Source organism: Dendrobates tinctorius, unplaced genomic scaffold (genome assembly GCF_039654945.1).
Source record: "Dendrobates tinctorius isolate UK_male_01 unplaced genomic scaffold, ASM3965494v1 ptg000179l, whole genome shotgun sequence".
Lineage (NCBI taxonomy): Eukaryota > Metazoa > Chordata > Amphibia > Anura > Dendrobatidae > Dendrobates > Dendrobates tinctorius.
This window is the reverse complement of record NW_027361846.1, coordinates 503,207-527,087: the sequence shown is the minus strand read 5'-3', so window position 1 is coordinate 527,087 and position 23,881 is coordinate 503,207. Positions and strand designations below refer to the sequence as shown.

At 49.5% G+C, this 23,881-nt stretch overlaps 1 protein-coding gene across 3 annotated transcripts in view; it reads right to left on the bottom strand.

The window, feature by feature from the left end:
* Window positions 1-426: 426 nt before the first annotated feature.
* The window catches only part of ABCF2 (ATP binding cassette subfamily F member 2), a 65,639-nt gene continuing 42,184 nt past the window's right edge, over window positions 427-23,881 (bottom strand). For all 3 annotated transcript variants that reach the window (XM_073551705.1, XM_073551704.1, XM_073551703.1), the window contains exons 5-14: window positions 18,647-18,818; window positions 18,480-18,575; window positions 18,189-18,291; window positions 3,366-3,461; window positions 3,033-3,152; window positions 2,664-2,753; window positions 2,479-2,589; window positions 2,160-2,351; window positions 1,523-1,726; window positions 427-1,447 (exon numbers count right to left, since the gene is read on the bottom strand). In XM_073551705.1, coding sequence (XP_073407806.1) covers window positions 1,322-1,447; window positions 1,523-1,726; window positions 2,160-2,351; window positions 2,479-2,589; window positions 2,664-2,753; window positions 3,033-3,152; window positions 3,366-3,461; window positions 18,189-18,291; window positions 18,480-18,575; window positions 18,647-18,818 — 1,310 coding nt within the window. In that variant the 3' untranslated portion in view covers window positions 427-1,321. The remainder of the gene's footprint in view (window positions 1,448-1,522; window positions 1,727-2,159; window positions 2,352-2,478; window positions 2,590-2,663; window positions 2,754-3,032; window positions 3,153-3,365; window positions 3,462-18,188; window positions 18,292-18,479; window positions 18,576-18,646; window positions 18,819-23,881) is intronic.

Sequence of the window (23,881 nt, the reverse complement as noted above, 5' to 3'; positions counted from 1 at the left end):
TGATGGAAAAGAATGGGGACTTGGACACTTTTCTGCGGGCATTTGAGAAAGCCTGCAGACAGTACCAGCTGCCTGAGAGTCAATGGGCCCGATATTTGACCCCAGGACTCAAAGGAAAAGCTCTGGAGGCGTTTGCTTCTCTCCCGTCAGACCAAGAGGGAGACTATGAGGCCATCAAGAAGGCCCTGATAAAGAAGTACCAACTGACTCCTGAGGTTTACCGTAGAAAGTTCCGCAACCTCCAATGTGGCCCACACGACAGTTACAGTATCTATTTCTCGTCATCTATAACCTCTGCACCGGTGATCTGGACAGATGAGCAGCGGATAGGATTGCGTACACCACGGTACATTCAGTGTCTGTTTCTCGTCATCTATAACCTTTCAGTACCGGTGATCTGGAGAGATGATCAGCGGATAGAAGATAAGCAGTCCAGTTTCTGTCTTTATTCATTTCAATTACAGATAAATATTTTTTTTAAAAATAAAACAAAAACAAAGACAAATTTGTTGATAAGGCCTGTTTCACACATCCGTTTGTCACCATCAGTCAAAATCCACCGATTTACAAAAAAAAAACAGATCCGCCATTCATCTTGGCGGATACGTTTTTTTCCCCATTGACTTTCATTATCGGCGGATTTTGACTGAGGATCGTCCGTTGCATCCGTATTTCTGCGGATCCGCCAAAATGTTGGCGTCCGCTGAGATCACTGAACGGACAATGCAACGTTTTTTCGTTGTCCGGATCCGTATTTTCCTCTTTTCCAACATGTTTAACCCTAAATCCAATCTCTCCTCCACTCACCACGACATCGCCCGTGATCTCACCGCGACATCGCCCGAGATCTCGCCTCCACTCACCGCGACATCGCCCGAGATCTGGCCTCCTCTGCCCGCTACATCGCCGGTAGTCATTTTTTCTTTTCAGCCGCGGTTCCTTTAAAATTCCGAGATCGGCGGATCCCGGCGCACCAACGGTCCGGTGGCTCCCGTTGGTGTTTCATTGCCCACGGATCCGTTATCCGCCATTTTAGCGGCTGCCAACGCACAGGAAAAACGTAAGTGTGAAACAGGCCTAAATGAGGAGAGTGTGGCACAGAATGCAGATGCCCCGAAGCCTCAGGCACTGCAGTGCTATCCATGGCCCTTGAAGACTGACTGTCCTTGTACAGCGATGTTGGGGGGGGGGGGGGGGGGGGAGGTGCCGGGAAAGGCGTTGTACACATGAATCTGCTGCTGATGACTATGGTACGCTTTTATTTGCCATAGGTGTCCCATAAACTGACTCCAAGAACACAGATCATCGTTCCTTCTGTCGGCTAGTTGGCCTTTCGTTGTGGTTCTCCTTCATTTAGTCTGGACTTCAGGTGTTGTTTGTAGGATAAGATGTCTCCGGTCCACTTGGTCACTGCCTGCTTCTCGCACACCCAAATCTCCTGAGCCACCTGCCATTACACACAATCCATTAGACAATTCCAGGCTCCATGGAAAAGTCCACCTACCTGTGAACGATATCTCACCTGCTGGATCAGCCGAAAGTCGTGGCTCACAAGCATCATCCCTCCTTCAAAGTCATTGATGGCATCGGCCAGCGCATCGATCGTTTCAATGTCCAGATGGTTGGTGGGCTCGTCCAAGAACAGCATGTGGGGATTCTGCCAGGCCAGCCAGGCGAAGCAGACGCGGCACTTCTGCCCATCAGACAGGTTACGGATGGGACTCACCTGTGCCGAGAAAAAAACAGTCACCAGGGCAGGCCGACGGGAGGGCATTCATGGGCGGGTTAGCGCGGACGGCAGCGCGGACAGTAGGGCAGGGAGAACGCAGACAAACTGAGTTATAAGAGGAGCTGATATCCGTCACATATGGTGTAATGTTTGGAGTGTTATAAGAGGGGTTGATATCAGTCACACATGATATGAGGGGGGACATTACACCATGTGTGACTGATATCAGCCTCTTATAAATTCTGATAGCCGTGATCTGTGCCATGGTGGAAGCTTTGCCCTGTCTCCGCCCTACTGTAGGCCCGGCCCCACCTTCTCCCTGGCTCTGCTCTACTCTGGGCCCGGACCTACCCTCGCCATGGCCCCACCCTACTCTTGCTCCTGGCTCCGCCATACTCTTGGCCCTGGCCCATCGCCCCGCTGCACGCACCTGCTGTTTCCCCGTCAGGCCATAGCGTCCAATGATCTTCCTCATCTCCTCCTTCTCCTTGATCTCGGGGTAACACTTCATCATGTACTCCAGGGGGGACAGGTCGAGCTCCAGCTGCTCCGTCAGGTGCTGGTGATAGCGGCCAATCTTCACATGAGAATGTTTCCTTATCATCCCGTCTGATGGCAGAAGCTGCACCGACAAAGGGAGAAGGGATCAGTGGGGACGAGGCGAGCACAGGCGAGGGGACGAGGCGAGCACAGGCGAGGGGACGAGGCGAGCACAAGGGGGGCAGACGCAGAGTGGATATGCGTCTCACCTCCCCTGTCAGCAGCTTTAATAAGGTGGATTTTCCAGCTCCATTCGGCCCCACAAGGGCCACTCGGGTATCCAGGTCTATTCCAAACTCCATGTTCTTGTAGATGAGAGGCTGAATGTTGGAGAGAGACAGGCGTTACACATGGCGCTTCTTGGTGCCGCTCAGGTGTCATATCTGGTACTTACCCCGTCCACAGTGTAACGGAAGCTGACGTTCTGCACCATGATCACCGGGGGAGGGATCTTGCCACAGGACGGGAAATAGAACGACAGCGTCTGAAATATAAAGAACCAGTGAAGACACTTGAGGGGGCAGCGCCGTGGGGTGGGTGAGCGTGCAGTGGAGTTGCATGCGTAGAACCCACTGTGGACGCTGACTGAGCTCGAGGCAGAAACAAGGGGCACCACCATCTCCCCCCAGAACATCACCTCCTCCATATACCATCAACATCCCCCACCATCTAACTCCCATCCCTCTTCCCCATCTCCCCTCCCCCACCACCTAAACCCCATCCCCCCTCCCCCACCATCCTACCCCACCCATCTCCCCCCCACCTTGTCAGTGACCACTCGCTCAGTCAGTCCTGACGACATCATCTTCTGCAGCGTCTTCTCTTTGCTCTGCGCCTGACGAGCCAACTTAGCGCTGCCGTGTCCAAAGCGTGCAATGTAATTCTGCACGGGGGAAGAAGTATCAATAGTCACAGGTCTTATTTCACATGGCCTCCTCGGCACACAGCCCTCACCTATAAGCCCTAACCCCCCCCTCCGAGCACAGTCCCTCCTAACCCCACACCCCCCAGCACACGCCCTCCTATCACCCCCCTCCTGAGCACAGGCCACCCTAACCCCCACCCCCAAGCATAGGCCCCGCCCCTGTGCACTCACTTTCATGTGCGCGATCTGATCTTGCTCCCAGTTGAACCTCTTCATCTGATTCTCCTCCAGCTCCAGCCGCGTCTTCACGTACTGATCATAATTCCCCTGCACAGACGAAGACATGAGAGCGGTGGTACTGAGCATAAAGCGCCAGTCCGCACAGCGCCAGACCGCCGAGCCACAGAGCGCCAGACCGCCAAGCCACAGAGCGCCAAATCGCAGAGCACCAGACCGCAGAGCAGAGTGCCAGACTGCAGAGCTGAAGAGCGTCAGACCGCAGAGCCACAGAGCCGAAACACCAGACCAGAGAACAGTGCCAGACCGCAGAGCTGAAGAGAGCAAGACCACAAAGCCGCAGAGCGCCAGACCACAGAGCGCCAGACTGCAGAGCCAAGGCTGTGGAGTTGAAGCCTATTTTGGTGGAGTCAGTATCAAATGGACCGACTCCTAAGATATATAATAAATTGGGTGCAGTAGGTCAATGCAGTTTGTGGGGAATATTTTTTTCATAAGAATTTGGGAAAGTTATGAAATGTCCTACAAATGTCTGTCCTATTCCTGATCTATGGTGTAAACTTTTAGCTGAGATGAATCTGTGCTGTAGTTTAATGTTCATGATAAAAAACACATGAGACATGCACAAGTGTGAACAAGTCGGTAAGACAACGTTCACACCACCCACTAACTGAGACACAACAAGAAAACAGATTTGCAAATATTTTACTGCAGAGTATTTTTGCAAATCTGTTTTCTTGTTGTGTCTCACTTAGTGGGTGGTGTGAACGTTGTCTTACCGACTTGTTCACACTTGTGCATGTCACATATGTTTTTAATCCGTTTTTTCCTTGCCTAGCATGGTTTGAGAGACCCCACCCCTCTCGTCTGTGGCATGCACAAAAGAGCTGTCTTGCACCACGTGCCCATACTAAGAAGCGCCTGTCCGAATCCTGTTCATTTTAGACACTGTTCAGATGTTCAGGTTTTAAATACATTAGATAGGGACTGCTTCAATACGGGTTACCTTGACGCGGTGAAGCAGCTTGGTATACATTTTTTTGCAAAAAAACGTATCGACTAAATACCCTGTATTTGTTATCCAGAACTTGCTGATTACTGTCATATATTTTACTGCAGAGTATTTTTGCCAATCTGTTTTCTTGTTGTGTCTAATGTTCATGATAAGTAGTGAAGCTCCTCCATCAACAGATAAGGGGAAAAAATTAACAAACACACAGGGATGGAATGCCTGTATTAATCTCAGAACTTCTGAAGTGAACAGGAAAGCAGGATTAGGGTCCAGTCACACACAGCGATCTTGCTATTTACCTTGGAAACAGGCATACACGGTAAGTCAAGGTAAACATCGGGTATCCAGGAGTCGCGCGGCTCCTAGATACCCGATGTTTACCTTGGAAACCAGCGTGTACGCCTGTTTCCAAGGTAAACAGCAGGTATCCAGGAGTCGCGATGCTCCTGGATACCAGACGTTTGCATTGGAAACCAGCGTCGCTGATCCTGATCGCTGGAGGGTCTATGTGACAGCTCACCAGCAATCAGCCTAACGATATCCCAGCGATCCCATCATGTCGGATCGTTGGACATCATTTAGTGTAACGGGGGCTTTAAGGTAAGTACTTCTTAAAGTGTATCTAAACATTCAATAAACTGTGCATTAATAAATAGTCCAGTATATGTTATCTCTGTATGCTTGATGTTTTAGTTTGTTTTTCCTCTTAGCTCATGTCTGGAGAAATTAGCTGCTGTGATGACTTATATACACTATACATACAATACAAGGGGAAACTCTGCTTTCTAACATCTCAAATTCAGAAATACAGTAATAGGATCGATGAGGACATATATATTTGTGTGTTTGTGTTCTGGAATATGATTCAGCATAAACATGCTCCCTCCCTCCTCCTGTCTTCATAGACTGTGAAGAAATATGATGTGAAGCATTTAGTGAGCTGCTCCCTGAGACAAGCCTGACATTGAAAGTTCAGAGTAAAGCTATCTAACAACATATTTTACAAACTTTATACTCATCATCTGTCCTATTGATTTATGCAATCATTGTTTTAGTGCTATCCTAAATTATACAGTGAATGATTCCCTATTCTTGCAAGAATTTCAATAAATCTTATTTTTTACAGGAGAAAATTTTTAGAGCGAATTTATATAATTACAAAATGTCTAAGAAGCCTCTTATGATGTCAGCTGTACTGGAGCATTTCTCAGGGACACAAGATAAAAAAAACATTTTGTGTGTCAGTGTACAAGTGACCCAGATAAAAACAAATGATGTGATGCCAAAATCAGTGCATACTCAGGCAGCGGTAAAAATGTTCCTTCAAGAGCTTCCAATCTAAAAACCTATATAATGATTGAGCGATTGCTTGAGCTGAAGCCCTTCCTTGTAGATATGGCCAACCCTCAGGTAACACTACATAAAGGTCAATGAACACAGGTGGCTGAATTGAAGGAATTGCCTCATCACCCATTTACAGTGACTAAAAAGTTACAAGCTGAGGATTTAACTCCTGGCATTTTTATAAAGGAGTGGAAGAACTTGTTGTTTTGCCTGTCCCAAAGAGGAGGTTTAAGCGCAGATGGCATTTCTGCTTCAATGAAACGGAGAGACACACAGCTATTGGAAAATAAAATTCTTCTGGCAGCTGTTTATGTGGACCCAAGTCATCGTATACTGCTGGACGATCAACAGCTTACTAAAGGAATAGAAGCTCTGACTGAGGTAGCAGTTAGGGCAGTTTCACGTCAGTGACTCCGGTACGTGTAGTGACAGTTTTCTCACGTAGCGGAGACACTGACACAAGTAGTCCTATTCTAATGAATGAGTCTATGCAGATGTCAGCGTTTTTTCATGGGCCGTGTGTACGCAGACATGTCCGTTTTAACACGGACACATGGCCCGCAACATGTGCTGCTCACTTGCACACGGAGAACTGTTCACACAGTCTTCCGTGCTCACTAGGGTGACCGGATCTCATATGGGGGGGAAAAAATGTCAGAATCTTGTTCGTCTGGACCCCACAAAACGATTCCCCTTTCCAGATATTGAGAGAGCCAAAATTTGAGCTCGATCAAACGACGTTAACCCGTGCCGCTCGTCGCTCAAAGTTTGAAAAAATCCAAATTGAGGTATTTTGCATAGTCTGTTAGACTATAAAGAATGTGACAACAACATTGCAGAAATAGCCCTGACCAAATTTTCGAACCATTTGTGGTATTTGAATGCAGAGTTGGTGGGATTATCGTTTTTTGATCCCACCATTACAGACAATGAAAAGTTGTTAATGGCTAATAAATTGCTCAGTAGCACAGATGAACCATCAGAGCACGCTAACCTACATGAGCTGATAATGTTACATAGTTATCTAATCTATTCTAGAGCTTTTGTTACAGTAGTTTTTGAAACGTCAGAATATAATGCTCGGCATTTGCTTACAACTTGCAGGACATATTGCTTTTGTTCTTCATCTTTTGTCAGAAGGTCGTTAGAGTCGGTTACTTCCTACCTCTTTTAATTTTTCTTTCTTATCTTTTGGATTTACAACCCTAGCGTGCTCTGATGGTTCTCTCAATATCTGGAAAGGGGAATCGTTTTGTGGGGTCCAGACGGACAAAATTCCAACATCGATTTTTTGCGGTCACCCTAGTGCTCACGAACGGCCGCCGGGAACAAGCGCTACTGTAACTGCTGTTCCCGGCGGCTGGTGCTGACTGCGGCTGTGATTCTGCTCTCCTGGCAGGAGAGAAATGAATGAAAACCCGACGTGGGTTTTCCCTCATTTTAATAACCAAGCTGCGACCCTCAGCTGTCAGCTTCAGCATGGTTGGTTGTGAAGAATAGAGAGGTTCCCGCGCGTTTTTTTTAATTATTTAAAGGGAAGGTGCCGTGTTTTTTCATAATGTAATGTAAAAAAGAAAATAGTATAAAAAGATATTGTCCCCTAAGCTTGACTCAGTGGTGTGTATGGATTTTTTTTTTCTTTCTGTAGTAATGCAGCCACTGGGGTCTGCCTTCTTACCTCTCTGGCTGCTGAACGACACTTTCCATGCTCATTTACGGCAGTCCCTGGGCATGAGGCAATATTCGGCTGCCGACCCTATCTCTTTCATTGCAGCAGCATCAGGAGTGTACTGGGCCCGCCTCTGTGGGAGGCTCAATTCACAGCTGTACGTGTGGCCAGGCGCCATCTTATTAGAGCCCAGTGCTTTCCTTTTAGCTCCATTTACACTCTATTGCAAGCCCTGGAAGCTGCACTGTTCTAGCATAACGGCTTGGATGTTCACTCTGTACATACCAGCTGCAGGAGAGGAACCAGGACGAGCTCCTGGAGACCGAGCTGCTCTTTCCAAAACGCCAGGCCAGCTGCAGCCCCTGCTCTTGCAAAACATAGGAGGAGCTGCTCCCTGCTGTTTCAAAACACTTGAGAATCTGTTGGACATCTAATCCTCTCCTGTGTGATACTGACTGCTGAGCCGTGTATCTAATCCTCAGTGTGATACTGACTGCTGAGCTGTGTATCCAATCCTCTCCTGTGTGATACTGACTGCTGAGCCGTGTATCTAATCCTATCCTGTGTGATACTGACTGCTGAGCCGTGTATCTAATCCTCTCAGTGTGATACTGACTGCTGAGCCGTGTATCTAACCCTATCCTGTGTGATACTGACTGCTGAGCCGTGTATCTAATCCTATCCTGTGTGATACTGACTGCTAAGCTGTGTATCTAATCCTATCCTGTGATACTGACTGCTGAGCCGTGTATCTAATCCTATCCCGTGTGATACTGCTCTCCTGAAATACTCTGTGCTGCTGTCACCCTGCTCCTCTCCCATATATCTCCCTCTGTGCCCCCCATAGACCAGCACACTGCTCTCCTGAAATACTCTGTGCTGCTGTCACCCTGCTCCCAGAATCCTTGCTGCCTGCCATCCTCGGTGACCGAAGACCCCATTCCTCTCCTCAGATCCTGTCCTGGCGATGTGTGAAAGTGAGGCGACAGGAGCCTGATATATGGTGGAAGGAGCAGGGTGACAGCAGCACAGAGTATTTCAGGGGAGCAGTGTTCTGGTCTATGGGGGGGCACAGAGGGAAATATATGGTGGAAGGAGCAGGGTGACAGCAGCACAGAGTATTTCAGGGGAGCAGTGTGCTGGTCTGTGGGGGGCGCCCTGTTCGGTGCCAGGGATTGTACATAGAGCGCTGTGTTTTATACACATGGATGGACCGTCTTCTTGTCTGCTCCACAGAAACCCAGGAATCATTTCTGCTGATTGATGACCTGTTCTGATCCAGACTTTGCATGCAAAGACAGTCAGTATAACTTTGCAGGCCCCATCAAAATGGCTGCTCACTGTGTTCCTAGATGTCATCCTCTCTTTTCCCTTAGCAAACACCCAGAAGGGGAGGAGAGGAGTGACACCACACCCATGTCAGCAGATTCTGACCATAATTACTGCAGGGCAGTAATGTGAACTAGTTGTACACTAGGTTTTTGTGCCAATTTTCTGTAGCTGCTCCCCCTAGTGTTAACAAGTGGAAATGCCAAACTTTTTAAAATTATTTTTCATATTTTACTAAATTAAAAACAAATGATATTTTTTAAGAAAATGTAAACATTAACTCTTTACATTTTTTCAATTGCTGAAAAAATTTTTTTTGAATGGCACCTTCCCTTTAAATACATAATAAAACCGGCGTGGGGTCCGCCCTATTTTTGACAACCAACCTGACTAAAGCCAATAGCTGAGGGCTGATATAGTGATGAGCGGTGACGTCACCGCTAGTTACTGAGCATGCGCCGGCTGCGGGTGTTAGCAGCGCTCCGCCTGTAAATATATTAACCCCCGAGATGGATTTACGCCGTGGGACGTGACTGAGCGCCGGACAGGTAATGTAAAGATTTGTTTTATTATTTTCCCTTTTTTTTTTTTTCAGAAGATCGATGGGTTCGCTAAAGGAATTACCAGTATAATAAAGATTATAAAAATGTGTGTGTTGTATTCTTTCACTAAAATAATGTTTTCTTATTGTGTGTTTATTTAACCCTTTCTTTACTGTAGGTTTAGTAATGGATCGGTGTCTTATTGACACCTCTCCATTACTAATCCGGGCTTAAGGTCACCTTACAATAGAAAGGTGCCATCAACCCCTTTATTACCCCACTTGCCATCACTACAGGGCAAGTGGGAGGAATCGGGTCAAAACTCCAGATTAGGCACATCTAATAGATGTGCCTTTTCTGGTCAGCTGGAGGCTGCTGTTTTTAGGCTGGGGGGGTCAATATCCATGGCCCCTCACCAGCCTGAGAGTATCAGCCCTCAGCTGTCGGCTTTAGTCAGGTTGGTTGTCAAAAATAGGGGGGACCCCACGCCGCTTTTTAAAATTTATTTATTTAATAAAAAATAAAAAAAAAAAACAAAACACAACAGCGTGGGGACCCTTCTTCACAACCAACCTGGCTGAAGCCGACAGCTGTAAGTTTCGTCTGGTTGGTTATTAAAATGAGGGAAAACCCACGTCGGGTTTTCATTCATTCTGCTCTCCTGCCGGCAGAGGAGGAGAGGAGAATCACGGCTGCGGTCAGCACCAGCTGCCGAGAACAGCGCCTACTCTAGTTTGATTTCGATAAGTATTTGGACGACATGGAGCAGGCAAAGCGTTGCCGCAGGGAAAAAGACTCCACTCCCATAGAAAACAGATTGACCGTATGTCAGCAACGTTTCTCACTTGCTCTTAACCGTTTCACGACCCAGCCGGTTTTCACCTTTCGGACCGGGCCAATTTTTAGGCTGAGTTCACACGTGGCGTTTTTAACCACGCGATTTTGCCGCGAAAAATAAGCATCCCATGCATTCCTATGGGATTCCGCAATGCTGTGCTAATGCTGCAGTTTTTACCGCGGCGGAATCGCTCCGCAGTAAAAACCGCAGCATGCTCATTAATTTGCGGAATCGCGGCGATCCCGCACCCATAGGAATGCATTGTTCCGCTTACTTCCCGCATGTGGCTGTGCACACCATGCGGAAAGTAAGAACAATTGCGGATGGTACCCACGGTCCGGAGGAGAGGAGACTGTCCTCCGGGCTTTGGGTACCATATCCCTGTAAAAAATAGAATTTAAAAATAAAAAATATTGTTATTCTCACCCTCCGACGTCCCGCGCAGTCTTCCCGCTTCTCTTCACGCTCTCGTTCCCAGTAGTCCTTTGCGAAAATGCCCGCGATGGCGTCCGTTCTCGCGGGATCGCGAAGTCTCGTGGTCTTTCGCGCGACGTCATCACGAATTACTGCGAGACGTCGCGATCCCGCGAGAACGGACGCCATCGCGGGCATTTTCGCAAAGGATTACTGAGAACGGCTGCGCGGGACGTCGGAGGGTAAGAATAACAGTATTTTTTATTTATTTTTACATTCTATCTTTTACTATTGATGCTGTATAGGCGGCCTCAGTAGTAAAAAGTTGGTCACACTTGTCAAACACTATGTTTGACGAGTGTGACCAACCTGTCAATCAGTTCTCCAAGCGATGCTACAGATCGCTTGGATAACGCTAGCATTTTGCAAGCTAAATACGCTTGCAAAATGCTAGTTTTTCCGCGGGAAAAGCGCGGGAATTTAAAATGCGATTTTCCCGCGGACTGGAATTCCGGAATTCTCGCGGTAATTTCCGCGAGAGTTCCGGTACGTGTGCACTTAGCCTTACACTTCTGACCACTGTCCCTTTATGAGGTCATAACTCTGGAGCTTCCATGGATCCCGGTGATTCTGAGACTGGTTTCTCGTGACATATTCTACTTTATGATAGCAGTAAAATTTCTTCGATATGACTTGCGTTTTTTTTTCCCACAAAAAAAACGCAAAACAAACGTAAATTTGGCAAAAATTTAGCGATTTTCCAAATTTTAATTTTTAGGTCATTATATCAGAAGGTTATATCACACAAAATAGTTAATAAGTAACATTTCCCACATGTTTACTTTACATCAGCACAATTGTGGAACCAAAATGTGTTTGTTAGGAAGTTATAAGGGTTAAAAGTTGACCAGCGATTTCTCATTTTTTTCAACAAATTTTACAAAACCATTTTTTTTCTTCTTTTTTTTTCCAGGGACCACCTCACATTTGAAGTCACTTTGAGGGGTCTATATGATAGAAAATACCCAAAAGTGACACCATTCTAAAAACTGCACCCCTCAAGGTGCTCAACACCACATTCAAGAAGTTTATTAACCCTTCAGGTGCTTCACAGGAATTTTTGGAATGTTTTAGAAAAATGAACATTTAGAAATTTTTTGTGAAAAAAAAGTTATCAGATCCAATTTGTTTTATTTTCCCAAGGGTAACAGGAGATATTGGACTCCAAAAAATGTTGTACAATTTGTCCTGAGTACACTGATAGCCCATATATGCAGGTAAACCACTGTTTGGGCGCACGGCAGGGCTCAGAAGGGAAGGAGCGCCGTCTCACTTTTTCAATGCAAAATTGGCTGGAATTGAGATCAGACGCCATGTTGCATTTGGAGAGCCCCTGATGTGCCCAAACAGTGGAAACCCCCAATTCTAACTCCAACCCGAACCCCAACACACCCCTAACCCTAATGGAAAAATGGAAATAAATGCATTTTATTTTATTATTTTTCCCTAACTAAGGGGGTGATAACGGGGGGTTTGATTTACTATTTATGGCGGTTTTTATGTTTGGCGGCTGTCACACGCTAAAAGACGCTTTTTATTGTAAAAATAGTTTTTGCATCACCACATATTGAGAGCTATAATTTTTCCGTATTTTGACCCACCGAGTCATGTGAGGTCTTATTTTTTGCGGGATGAGTTGACGTTTTCATTGGTACCATTTTCGGGCACGTGACATTTTTTGATCGCTTTTTATTCCGATTTTTGGGACGCAGAAAGAACAAAAACCAGGGTTTCATGAATTTCTTTTGGGGGGGCGTTTACGCCGTTCCGCGTGCGGTAAAATTGATAAAGCGGTTTTATTCTTCGGGTCAGTACGGTTACAGCAATACCTCATTTAGGTCTTTTTTTATGTTTTGTCGGTTTTATATAAATTATTTTTGCATCGCTTTCTTCTGCGAGCTATAACTTTGTTATTTTTCCGCTGATGACGCTGTACGGCGGCTCGTTTTTTGTGGGGCAGGATGACATTTTCAGCGGCACCACATTTATTTATATCCGTCTTTTTGATCGCGCGTTATTGCACTTTTTGTTTGGCGGTATGATAATAAAGCATTGTTTTTTTTGCCTTTTTCTAATGGTGATCACTAAAGGGGTTAACTAGTGGGACAGTTTTATAGGTTGTGTCGTTACGGAGGAGGCGATACCAAATATGTGCACTTTTGTTTTAGATTTTTTATTTACATGAATAAATGTATTTATTTTTAAAATATTTTTTTTTTCCTCTTTATTTGGGGATTTCTAAAAAAAAAAATATTTTTGCACATTATATATATATATTTTTTTTTACTTTATTACATTGTCCCAGGATGGGACATCACTATTCCATCAGATCGCTGATCTGACATTTTGGATAGCAGTGTCAGATCAGCAGACAGGCAGTGTAGGAGGCTTGTGATCGCGTTGTTGTGGTGGGAGAGCGCAGGGAGCCCCCTCCCTCCGCGATTGCTCTCTATGCTGCTGTCAGTACTGACAGCGGCATCAGAGGGGTTAAATGCCCATGATTGGTGCTAGCACTGATCATGGGTGTTGCCGGAGGGTGTCAGCTGTCCCGCTCTGGATGGAAATGCAGTTCCCGCAGAGCTGTACTAGTACGGCGAAGGTCGGGGAGGGGTTAAAGTTGTAGAAGACTTCATCAAAACTGACTGTGCACGCGGCAATCTCTTCCCACCCTGAACCTGTTAGAGATGTTCCCATGTGGTTACGGCTTTACCACCAGCACAAGTTACTGTAGAGAGGTTGTTCTCTGGCCTTAGAATAATGAGGTCAGATGTGAGGTCATCTATGAAGGAGGATCTGATGGAGGCGACACTGTTCCTCGGGACACAGCCACCCCTGCACGCGCGTCCCTCGGGACACAGCCACCCCCTGCACACGCGCGTCCCTCGGGACACAGCCACCCCCTGCACACGCGCGTCCCTCGGGACACAGCCACCCCCTGCACACGCGCGTCCCTCGGGACACAGCCACCCCCTGCACACGCGCGTCCCTCGGGACACAGCCACCCCCTGCACACGCGCGTCACTCGGGACACAGCCACCCCCTGCACACGCGCGTCACTCGGGACACAGCCACCCCCTGCACACGCGCGTCACTCGGGACACAGCCACCCCCTGCACACGCGCGTCACTCGGGACACAGCCACCCCCTGCACACGCGCGTCACTCGGGACACAGCCACCCCCTGCACACGCGCGTCACTCGGGACACAGCCACCCCCTGCACACGCGCGTCACTCGGGACACAGCCACCCCCTGCACACGCGCGTCACTCGGGACACAGCCACCCCCTGCACACGCGCGTCACTCGGGACACAGCCACCCCCTGCACACGCGCGTCACTCGGGACACAGCCACCCCCTGCACACACGCGTCACTCGGGACACAGCCACCCCCTGCACACACGCGTCACTCGGGACACAGCCACCCCCTGCACACACGCGTCACTCGGGACACAGCCACCCCCTGCACACACGCGTCACTCGGGACACAGCCACCCCCTGCACACACACGTCACTCGGGACACAGCCACCCCCTGCACACACACGTCACTCGGGACACAGCCACCCCCTGCACACACACGTCACTCGGGACACAGCCACCCCCTGCACACACACGTCACTCGGGACACAGCCATCCCCTGCACACACACACGTCACTCGGGACACAGCCATCCCCTGCACACACACACGTCACTCGGGACACAGCCATCCCCTGCACACACACACGTCACTCGGGACACAGCCATCCCCTGCACACACACACGTCACTCGGGACACAGCCATCCCCTGCACACACACGTCACTCGGGACACAGTCACCCCCTGCACACACACGTCACTCGGGACACAGCCACCCCCTGCACACACACGTCACTCGGGACACAGCCACCCCCTGCACACACACGTCACTCGGGACACAGCCACCCCCTGCACACACACGTCACTCGGGACACAGCCACCCCCTGCACGCGCGTCACTCGGGACACAGCCACCCCCTGCACACACACGTCACTCGGGACACAGTCACCCCCTGCACGCGCGTCACTCGGGACACAGCCACCCCCTGCACACACACGTCACTCGGGACACAGCCACCCCCTGCACACACACGTCACTCGGGACACAGTCACCCCCTGCACACACACGTCACTCGGGACACAGCCATCCCCTGCACACACGTCACTCAGGACGGTTTTTTTCCCCACTTACTGCAGAGTGTATAATAAATTGTAAATATGCAAAAGTTCTTTGTTCTAAAGTTGAATTCCAAAAATTATATGTCATGTTCTACTTAAATGTCTTGATTATTGTATCATAATGATGACTGAAAGCCTGATGTTACCATTTACTGCAGGGAATGTATCACTTAACCCCTTTCTGACATGAGACATACTATCCCGTCCACGGTACCCAAGCCCCTATGACCGGGGACGGGATAGTATGTCTAAGGCTAGTTTCACACTAGCGTTTTGAGGCGCAGCGGATGCTCACGTGAAGCTTCGCCCCCCCAATGCGCCTCCTCCGGTCAGCTCCGTCTATGGGCGCATGACGCTGCATGCGACCTGCGTACCCCTATCTTTAGGATTGATTATGCAGGCAGTGCGCTGGTATGCTTTTGCCGGCGCATGCAGCCTTTTGACGGTGTGTCGGCCGCACCAAAATGCGGCCAAAAAAGTCAAATGGCGCTGCTTCCCTTCCGAGCTCTGCTATGCGCCCAAATAGTGGTTTACCCCCATATGTGGGGTATCAGCGTACTCAGGACAAATTGCACAATAACTTTTGGGGTCCTGTTACCCTTGGGAAAATAAAAATTGTGGGTGAAAAGATCATTTTTGTTGTACGGCTGTGCATTATAAACTTCTGTGAAGCCCTTGGGGGTTCAAAGTTCTCACCACATATCTAGATAAGTTCCCTCTTGGGGGGTCTAGTTTCCAAAATGGGGTCACTTGTGGGGGGTTTCCACTGTTTAGGTACATCAGGGGATCTCCAAACGTGACATGGCGTCCGATCTGAATTCCAGCCAATTTTGAGTTGAAAAAGTCAAACGGCGCTCCTTCCCTTCTGAGCTCAGTCAAGCACCCAAACAGTGCCCCCCCCCACATATCAGGTATCGGTGTACTCAGGACAAATTGCACAATAACTTTTCCAGTCCAATTTCTCCTGTTACCCTTGGGAAAATTAAAAAAAATTGGACCTGAAGTAATTTTTTTGTGAAAAAAAGTTAAATGTTCATTTGTTTCAACATTCCAAAAATCCCTGTGAAGCACCTGAAGGGTTAATAAACGTCTTGAATGTGGTTTTGAGCACCTTGAGGGGTGCAGTTTTTAGAATGGTGTCACTTTTGGGGATTTTCTATCATATAGACCCCTCATAGTGACTTCAGATGTGATGTGGTCCCTAAAAATAAAATGGTGTAAAAATGAGAAATCGCTGGTCAACTTTTAACCCTTATAACTTCCTAACATAAAAAAAAAAAAATATGTGGGTTCCAAAATTATGCTGATGTAAAGTAAACATGTGGGAAATGTTACTTTAGTTTTTTGTGTGCTGTATCTCTGTGATTTAAGGGCATAAAAATTCAATGTTGGAAAATTACGAAATTTTCGCCAAATTTCTGTTTTTTTCACAAATAAACAAGTTATATGAATGAAATGTTCCCACTAACACGAAGGACAATATGTCACGAGAAAACAATGTCAGAATCACCGGGATCCATGGAAGCTCCAGAGTTATCACCTCATAAAGGGACAGTGGTCAGAATTGTAAAAATTGGCCCGGGAGTTAACGTGCAAACCACCCTTGGGGGTAAAGGGGTTAAACATGAGCCATGTAATGCGCAATCCCCAGGCGGAGAACGTACGGACTCCTTCCAGCATCCAGGTTCCTCTGAAATTCATCCTGGGATACAACAGGGTATAACATCCCCCCAGCTCACCTACAGAACCAGATCTGATGAAGGTCCAGATGTGGCCAGAAAACGTTTAACTACAGAATCACTGGATGCATCAAAGGAATCCTCTTCTTTTATACCAATTTTCAGTGGCAAGTTTGTTCATTAATTGTTACTACGAGCTGGACACCCTACATGAGCGCCGCCGCCTGACAACAGTGCATGAGCGCCACCGCCCGACACCTGTACATGAGCGCCGCCGCCCGACACCTGTACTGAGCGCCACCGCCCGACACCTGTACTGAGCGCCACCGCCCGACACCTGTACTGAGCGCCACCGCACGACACCTGTACTGAGCGCCACCGCCCGACACCTGTACATGAGCGCCGCCGCCCGACACCTGTACTGAGCGCCACCGCCCGACACCTGTACTGAGCGCCACCGCCCGACACCAGTGCATGAGCGCCACCGCCCGACACCAGTGCATGAGCGCCGCCGCCCGACACCTGTACTGAGCGCCACCGCCCGACACCTGTACTGAGCGCCACCGCCCGACACCTGTACTGAGCGCCACCGCCCGACACCTGTACTGAGCGCCACCGCCCGACACCTGTACTGAGCGCCGCCGCCCGACACCTATACATGAGCGCCACCGCCCGACACCTGTACTGAGCGCCGCCACCCGACATGAGCACCGCCTCCCAACACCTGTACATGAGCGCCTCCACCCAACACCTGTACATGAGCGCCGCCGCCCGACACCTGTACTGAGCGCCGCCACCCAACATGAGCACCGCCTCCCAACACCTGTACATGAGCGCCTCCACCCAACACCTGTACATGAGCGCCGCCGCCCGACACCTGTACTGAGCGCCGCCACCCAACATGAGCACCGCCTCCCAACACCTGTACATGAGCGCCTCCACCCAACACCTGTACTGAGCGCCGCCACCCAACATGAGCACCGCCTCCCAACACCTGTACATGAGCGCCTCCACCCAACACCTGTACACGAGCGCCGCCGCCCGACACCTGTACTGAGCGCCGCCACCCGACATGAGCACCGCCTCCCAACACCTGTACATGAGCGCCGCTGCTCGACACCTGTGCATGAGCGCCGCCGCCCGACACCTGCGCATGAGCGCCGTCGCCCGACACCTGCACATGAGCGCCGTCGCCCGACACCTGCACATGAGCGCCGTCGCCCGACACCTGCACATGAGCGCCGTCGCCCGACACCTGCACATGAGCGCCGTCGCCCGACACCTGCACATGAGCGCCGTCGCCCGACACCTGCACATGAGCGCCGTCGCCCGACACCTGCACATGAGCGCCGTCGCCCGACACCTGCACATGAGCGCCGTCGCCCGACACCTGCACATGAGCGCCGTCGCCCGACACCTGCACATGAGCGCCGTCGCCCGACACCTGCACATGAGCGCCGTCGCCCGACACCTGCACATGAGCGCCGTCGCCCGACACCTGCACATGAGCGCCGTCGCCCGACACCTGCACATGAGCGCCGTCGCCCGACACCTGCACATGAGCGCCGTCGCCCGACACCTGCACATGAGCGCCGCCTAACCCGATACCTGTACATGAGCGCCGCTGCCTAATACCTGTATGAGAGCCGTGACTATTCGACTCCCTCATACATGGATAAAGGAGGAGGTTTGGCTTACCGACTTCACAGCCCTGCACAGAGCACCAGACCACACTCACCGTGTAGTACTTCAGCTTACGGTTGTGCAGATGGATGATGTTTGTACAGACCCCGTTCAAGAAATCCTGGGAGTGAGACACAAGGACGAGGATTCTGCGGAAACTGGAAGATAACATATCAGTGAGAAGCTGTTGAAAGGAGGCCGCGGCCACCCAGTCCCACCTGACACCTCCCATCACGACTGCCCGTCATCACACCCAAGAATCCATCTGGTTTGTAACCAGTGTTGGGCGTGGCCCCTAGCACCCCGTAGCCCCCTCTGTCGGCGACCGCTGCAGGCAGCTACTCACGACTTTAGCTCCTCCTCCAGCCACACACACGCCTCCAGGTCCAGATGATTGGTTGGCTCATCCAAGAGTAACATAAAGGGGCGGATGAAGAGGGCTCTGTGGAGAGGAGAGCAGTCAGCGCAGGTCCTGTGTGAGGGTCCGGGCAGTCTCTTCCGATGAGGCCTTACCTGGCAAGGGCCACGCGCATCCTCCAGCCTCCGCTGAAATCTTTCAGCTTCTTGCGCTGCATGGCTGGGGTGAAGCCGAGTCCGTGCAGGATCCGAGACGCCCGCACTTCAGCTTTGGCGGCATCCAGCTCCTCCAGACGCTCGTACAGCTCCAGGAGCTTCTCACACTCCGCTGCCAAGATAAAAGAAAGGTCAGGAAGAGGCAGGGGTGAGCAAGGCGCAAGCACAGGTGCGGCGGGCCGAGGCGCAGGCACCAGGGAAGTGGAGTCAGTATAAAATGGACCGAATCCGACAATATATAATAAATTGGGTACAATACTTAAATGCATAGAATCCTAGAATTGGAAGGGACCTCCTGGGCCATCGTGTCCAACCCCCTGCTCAATGCAGGACTCACTAAACCATCTCAGTTAGATGTCTGTCTAGCCTCTGTTTGAAGACTTCCAATGAAGGAGAACTCACCACCTCCCGTGGCAGCTTGTTCCACTCATTGATCACCCTCACTGTCACCCATCTAATATCTAATCTGTGTCTCCTCCCATTCAGTTTCATCCCATTGCTTCTAGTCTTTCCTTGTGCAAATGAGAATAAAGTTGATCCTTCTACAATGTGACAGCCCTTGAGATATTTGTAGACAGCTATTAAGTCTCCTCTCAGGCCGGGTTCACATTAGCTTTTGTGTCCGCAGCGTGGTGCTGTGTGCTTCTTTCCTTAAGCTCCACCTACTTCTGCATGCGTCCTGCGTACCTATCTTTAACATTGTGTACGCTGGGACGTGCATTGTATGCGGATGCGCCCGCGTGCGTCGTTTTGAAGCGCCCTCCGAACGCAACATGTTGCGTTTTCTTGCGTTCGGCAGTCACGTCAAAACGACGCACGCGGGCGCATCCGCATACAGCACATGTCCCTGCATACACAATGTTAAAGAAAGGTACGTAGGACACATGCAGAAGTAGGTGGAGCTTAATGAAAGAAGCACACAGCACCACGCTGCGGACACAAATGCTAATGTGAACCCGGCCTAAGACTTCTTTTTTGCAGCTAAACATTCCCAGATCCTGTAACCGTTCCTTGTAGGACATACTTGGCAGTTATATAATAAACTGTGCATAACTCTAAAGTCCAGTGTAGGTTTTCTCTGGACACTTCATGTTTAGTTTGCTCTTCCTCTGAGCTCATGTTCGGAGACGTTCGTTGATCTGATGCTCTTCATGTTGTCAGCTCTGCTACCAGTTTCAGTTTCTTTCTGGGGTACGATTCCGCACAATCTCGCTCCCGCCCTCTTCATAGACTGAAGAATCAGGATGTGAAACATTTACTGAGCTGTACCCTGAGAAACACCCGAGATTGAAAGTTATGTTATCTAATAACAGATTACAAACGTTTTGTCATCATCTGTACTACTGATTTATGCAAAGTTTGTTTTATTTCTATGTAAAATTACACGATTCCCAATTCTTGCAGGAATTACTATATAATATTTTTTATAAGTTGTTTTTGAGATTGACTTTATGATTACAGAATGCCTAAGAAGCTTCCTATGAAGTCAGAGGTATCTGAGCATTTCACATTAACTCGATACAAAATATTGTGTCAGTGTATGACAGACGAAACAAAGGCCGTGAGCTCCGCATCAGGGCATACTCGGGCAGAAATAAAAATGCTCCTACGAGAGCATCAATCTAACAAGACATTGACAACGCTTACACCCAGAAGTGTTCAAAGCCGTGACTGAGAAAGATCACAACGACACCAAGAAGCCAGGGCCCAAGGCACATCACCAAGAAGCCAGGGCCCAAGGCACATCACCAAGAAGCCAGGGCCCAACGCACATCACCAAGAAGCCAGGGCCCAACGCACATCACCAAGAAGCCAGGGCCCAACGCACATCACCAAGAAGCCAGGGCCCAACGCGCATCACCAAGAAGCCAGGGCCCAAAGCGCATCACCAAGAAGCCAGGGCCCAAAGCGCATCACCAAGAAGCCAGGGCCCAAAGCGCATCACCAAGAAGCCAGGGCCCAAAGCGCATCACCAAGAAGCCAGGGCCCAAAGCGCATCACCAAGAAGCCAGGGCCCAAAGCGCATCACCAAGAAGCCAGGGCCCAAAGCGCATCACCAAGAAGCCAGGGCCCAAAGCACATCACCAAGAAGCCAGGGCCCAAAGCACATCACCAAGAAGCCAGGGCCCAACGCACATCACCAAGAAGCCAGGGCCCAACGCACATCACCAAGAAGCCAGGGCCCAACGCACATCACCAAGAAGCCAGGGCCCAAAGCACATCACCAAAAAGCCAGGGCCCAACGCACATCACCAAAAAGCCAGGGCCCAACACACATCACCAAAAAGCCAGGGCCCAACGCACATCACCAAGAAGCCAGGGCCCAACGCACAGCACCAAGAAGCCAGGGCCCAACGCACAGCACCAAGAAGCCAGGGCCCAACGCACAGCACCAAGAAGCCAGGGCCCAACGCACAGCACCAAGAAGCCAGGGCCCAAACGCACAGCACCAAGAAGCCAGGGCCCAACGCACATCACCAGGAAGCCAGGGCCCAACGCACATCACCAAGAAGTCAGGGCCCAACGCACATCACCAGGAAGCCAGGGCCCAACGCACATCACCAAGAAGCCAGGGCCCAACGCACATCACCAAGAAGCCAGGGCCCAACGCACATCACCAAGAAGCCAGGGCCCAACGCACATCACCAAGAAGCCAGGGCCCAACGCACATCACCAAGAAGCCAGGGCCCAACGCACATCACCAAGAAGCCAGGGCCCAAAGCACATCACCAAGAAGCCAGGGCCCAACGCACATCACCAAGAAACCAGAGCTCGTTGTGAAGGACGGTGGACCATCATCATCATCTGCACCACCAGCTTTTAGAGCTCTTAATGGAGAAATGGCTGCAAACTTGGTGTTTCTCTGGAAAGAGAAAGGATTAAAAAATTAGTGTTTGAAGAAGCCCTTAACCAAAAGGAGGATCTTAAAGGGAATCTGTCACCCATTTTTTGTGATGTAAAAATATCATTCAATTTAGTGTCACATAAGCATTATAGCCGTACTTTTGATACCCCCCGACTCCCCGCCTTTGATGCATACTGTTTTTAGCTCTCCTGCGGTCCGATGGGCGGGGCTTATTCTCCTTCCTTCCCCCCTCCTCGGCTTGCTGTATGTATTGTGATCTGTGAATATCACAGATCCCCTAGAGGTGCCGCGTGTGCGCATTAAAATGTCCTCCCGCGCGGCACCTGTGATATTCAAGATATCATGTTAAGGGCCTGTCACACTAAGAGATATCGCTAGCAATATCGCTATAACTAGTGACGTTATAGCGATATTGCTAGCGATATCGCTGTGTCTGATACTTACCTCCGACCGGCTCCCCCGCTGGTTATCGCTGATCGCGCGAGAACATCCAGGACCGTTTCTCGTCGTCAGCTTCCTGCGGCGCTTCCTGCTGTGACGACGAGCGACGCGTGGAGCCGGGCGGGAGGACGCAGGATCACCTCGTCTGACAGGCAACGACCCCCGACCCCTGCGATGTCGCTGGTGAGATCTGCCTGTGTGGCAGCTCACTAGCGACCACTTAGCGATGCACCAGCGATCCTGACCGCGTCATATCACTGGTCGGGATCGCTGCTACATCGCTAGGTGTGACGGTACCCTTAGTGACAGTTATTGTATCTCAGGCTTGACACTTTCCTCCTCCTTTGCATAGCGGGAAGTGCAGGCCACTGGTTTCTTGGTGCTGTGCGTTGGGCCCTGGTCAAAAGTACGGCTATAATGCTTATGTGACACTAAATTGAATGATATCTTTACATCATATCACAAAACATGGGTGACAGATTTCCTTTAACCCCTTTGAGACGGAGGACTTTTTCATTTTCGCGTTTGTTTTTCGCTTCTTCCCAGAGCCATAACTTTTTTATTTTTCCATCAATATGGCCGTGTGAGGGCTTGTTTTTTGCAGGACGAGTTGAACTTTTGAATGACACCATTGGTTTTACCATATTGTGTACTGGAAAATAAATTCCAAGTGTGGTGAAATTGCAAAAAAAGGGAAATTCCACAATTTTTTCTTGGATTTTTTTTTTTTTTTTACCATGTTCACCAAATGCTAAACTGCCCTGCCATTATGGTTCTCCAGGTCATTACGAGTTCACAGACACCAGACATGTCTAGGTTCTTTTTTATTTAGTGGTGGAAAAAAAAAAAAAAAAAAAATCCAAACTTTCATTAAAAAAAAAAAAATAACCCGTAGCGTCTCCATTCTTCGTGACCTCGGGTTGGGTGAGGGCTTATTTTTTGCGCACCGAGAAGTTTTTTTAATGATACCAGTTTGGTGCAGATACGATCTTTGATTGCCCGTTATTGCATTTTAATGTAATGTTGCGGAAACAAAAAAAAATAATAAAAAAAAAAAAAAAATGTAATTCTGGCCTTTTGACTTTCTTTTCTCACTATGCCGTTTGGCGATCAGGGTAACTTTTTTATATTGATAGATCGAGTGATTCTGAACATGGCGATACCAAATGTTAGGTTTGATTTTTTTTTCACATTTTATTATGAGTGGGGCGAAAGGGGGGGGGTGATTCAACTTTTATATTTTTTAAAACTTTTTTTTTTTTACTTTTAGTATGCTCCAATGGTCTCAATTGGAGACTAAAACTGCCATAACCCGATTGGCTCTGCTACATACGATGATCAGATCACCTGTATGTAGCAGAATTACTCACTTGCTATGAGCACCGACCACTGGGCGGCGCTCACAGCAATGCAGCATTGACAACCATAGAAGTCGCCAGGAGACCTCTCTGGTTGTCATGCCAACCCATTGGTGACCCGCGATCATGTGACAAGGGTCACCGATGAGCAGATTTCCAGCACGATTGCCAGAAGCGCCTTTTAAAGGGAATCAGTCACCTCATTTTTGGCCTATGAGATGTGGCCACCGCCATCAAGGGCTCACGTCAGATTATACTCACCCGGGGGCGGTCCCGGTCCGATGGGTGTCGCGGTCCAGCACCTTCCATCTTCTAGCGATGACGTCCTTCTTCTTACTTCTGCCGCGGCCCCTGCGCAGGCGCACTGCTCTGTCCTGTTGAGGGCAGAGTAAAGTACTGCAGTGCGCAGGGGCCGGACCTCTCTGACCTTTCCCGACGCCTGCGCACTGCAGGACTCTGGTCTGCCTTCAACAAGGCAGATAAAGTACGCCTGCACAGGAGCCACAGCTG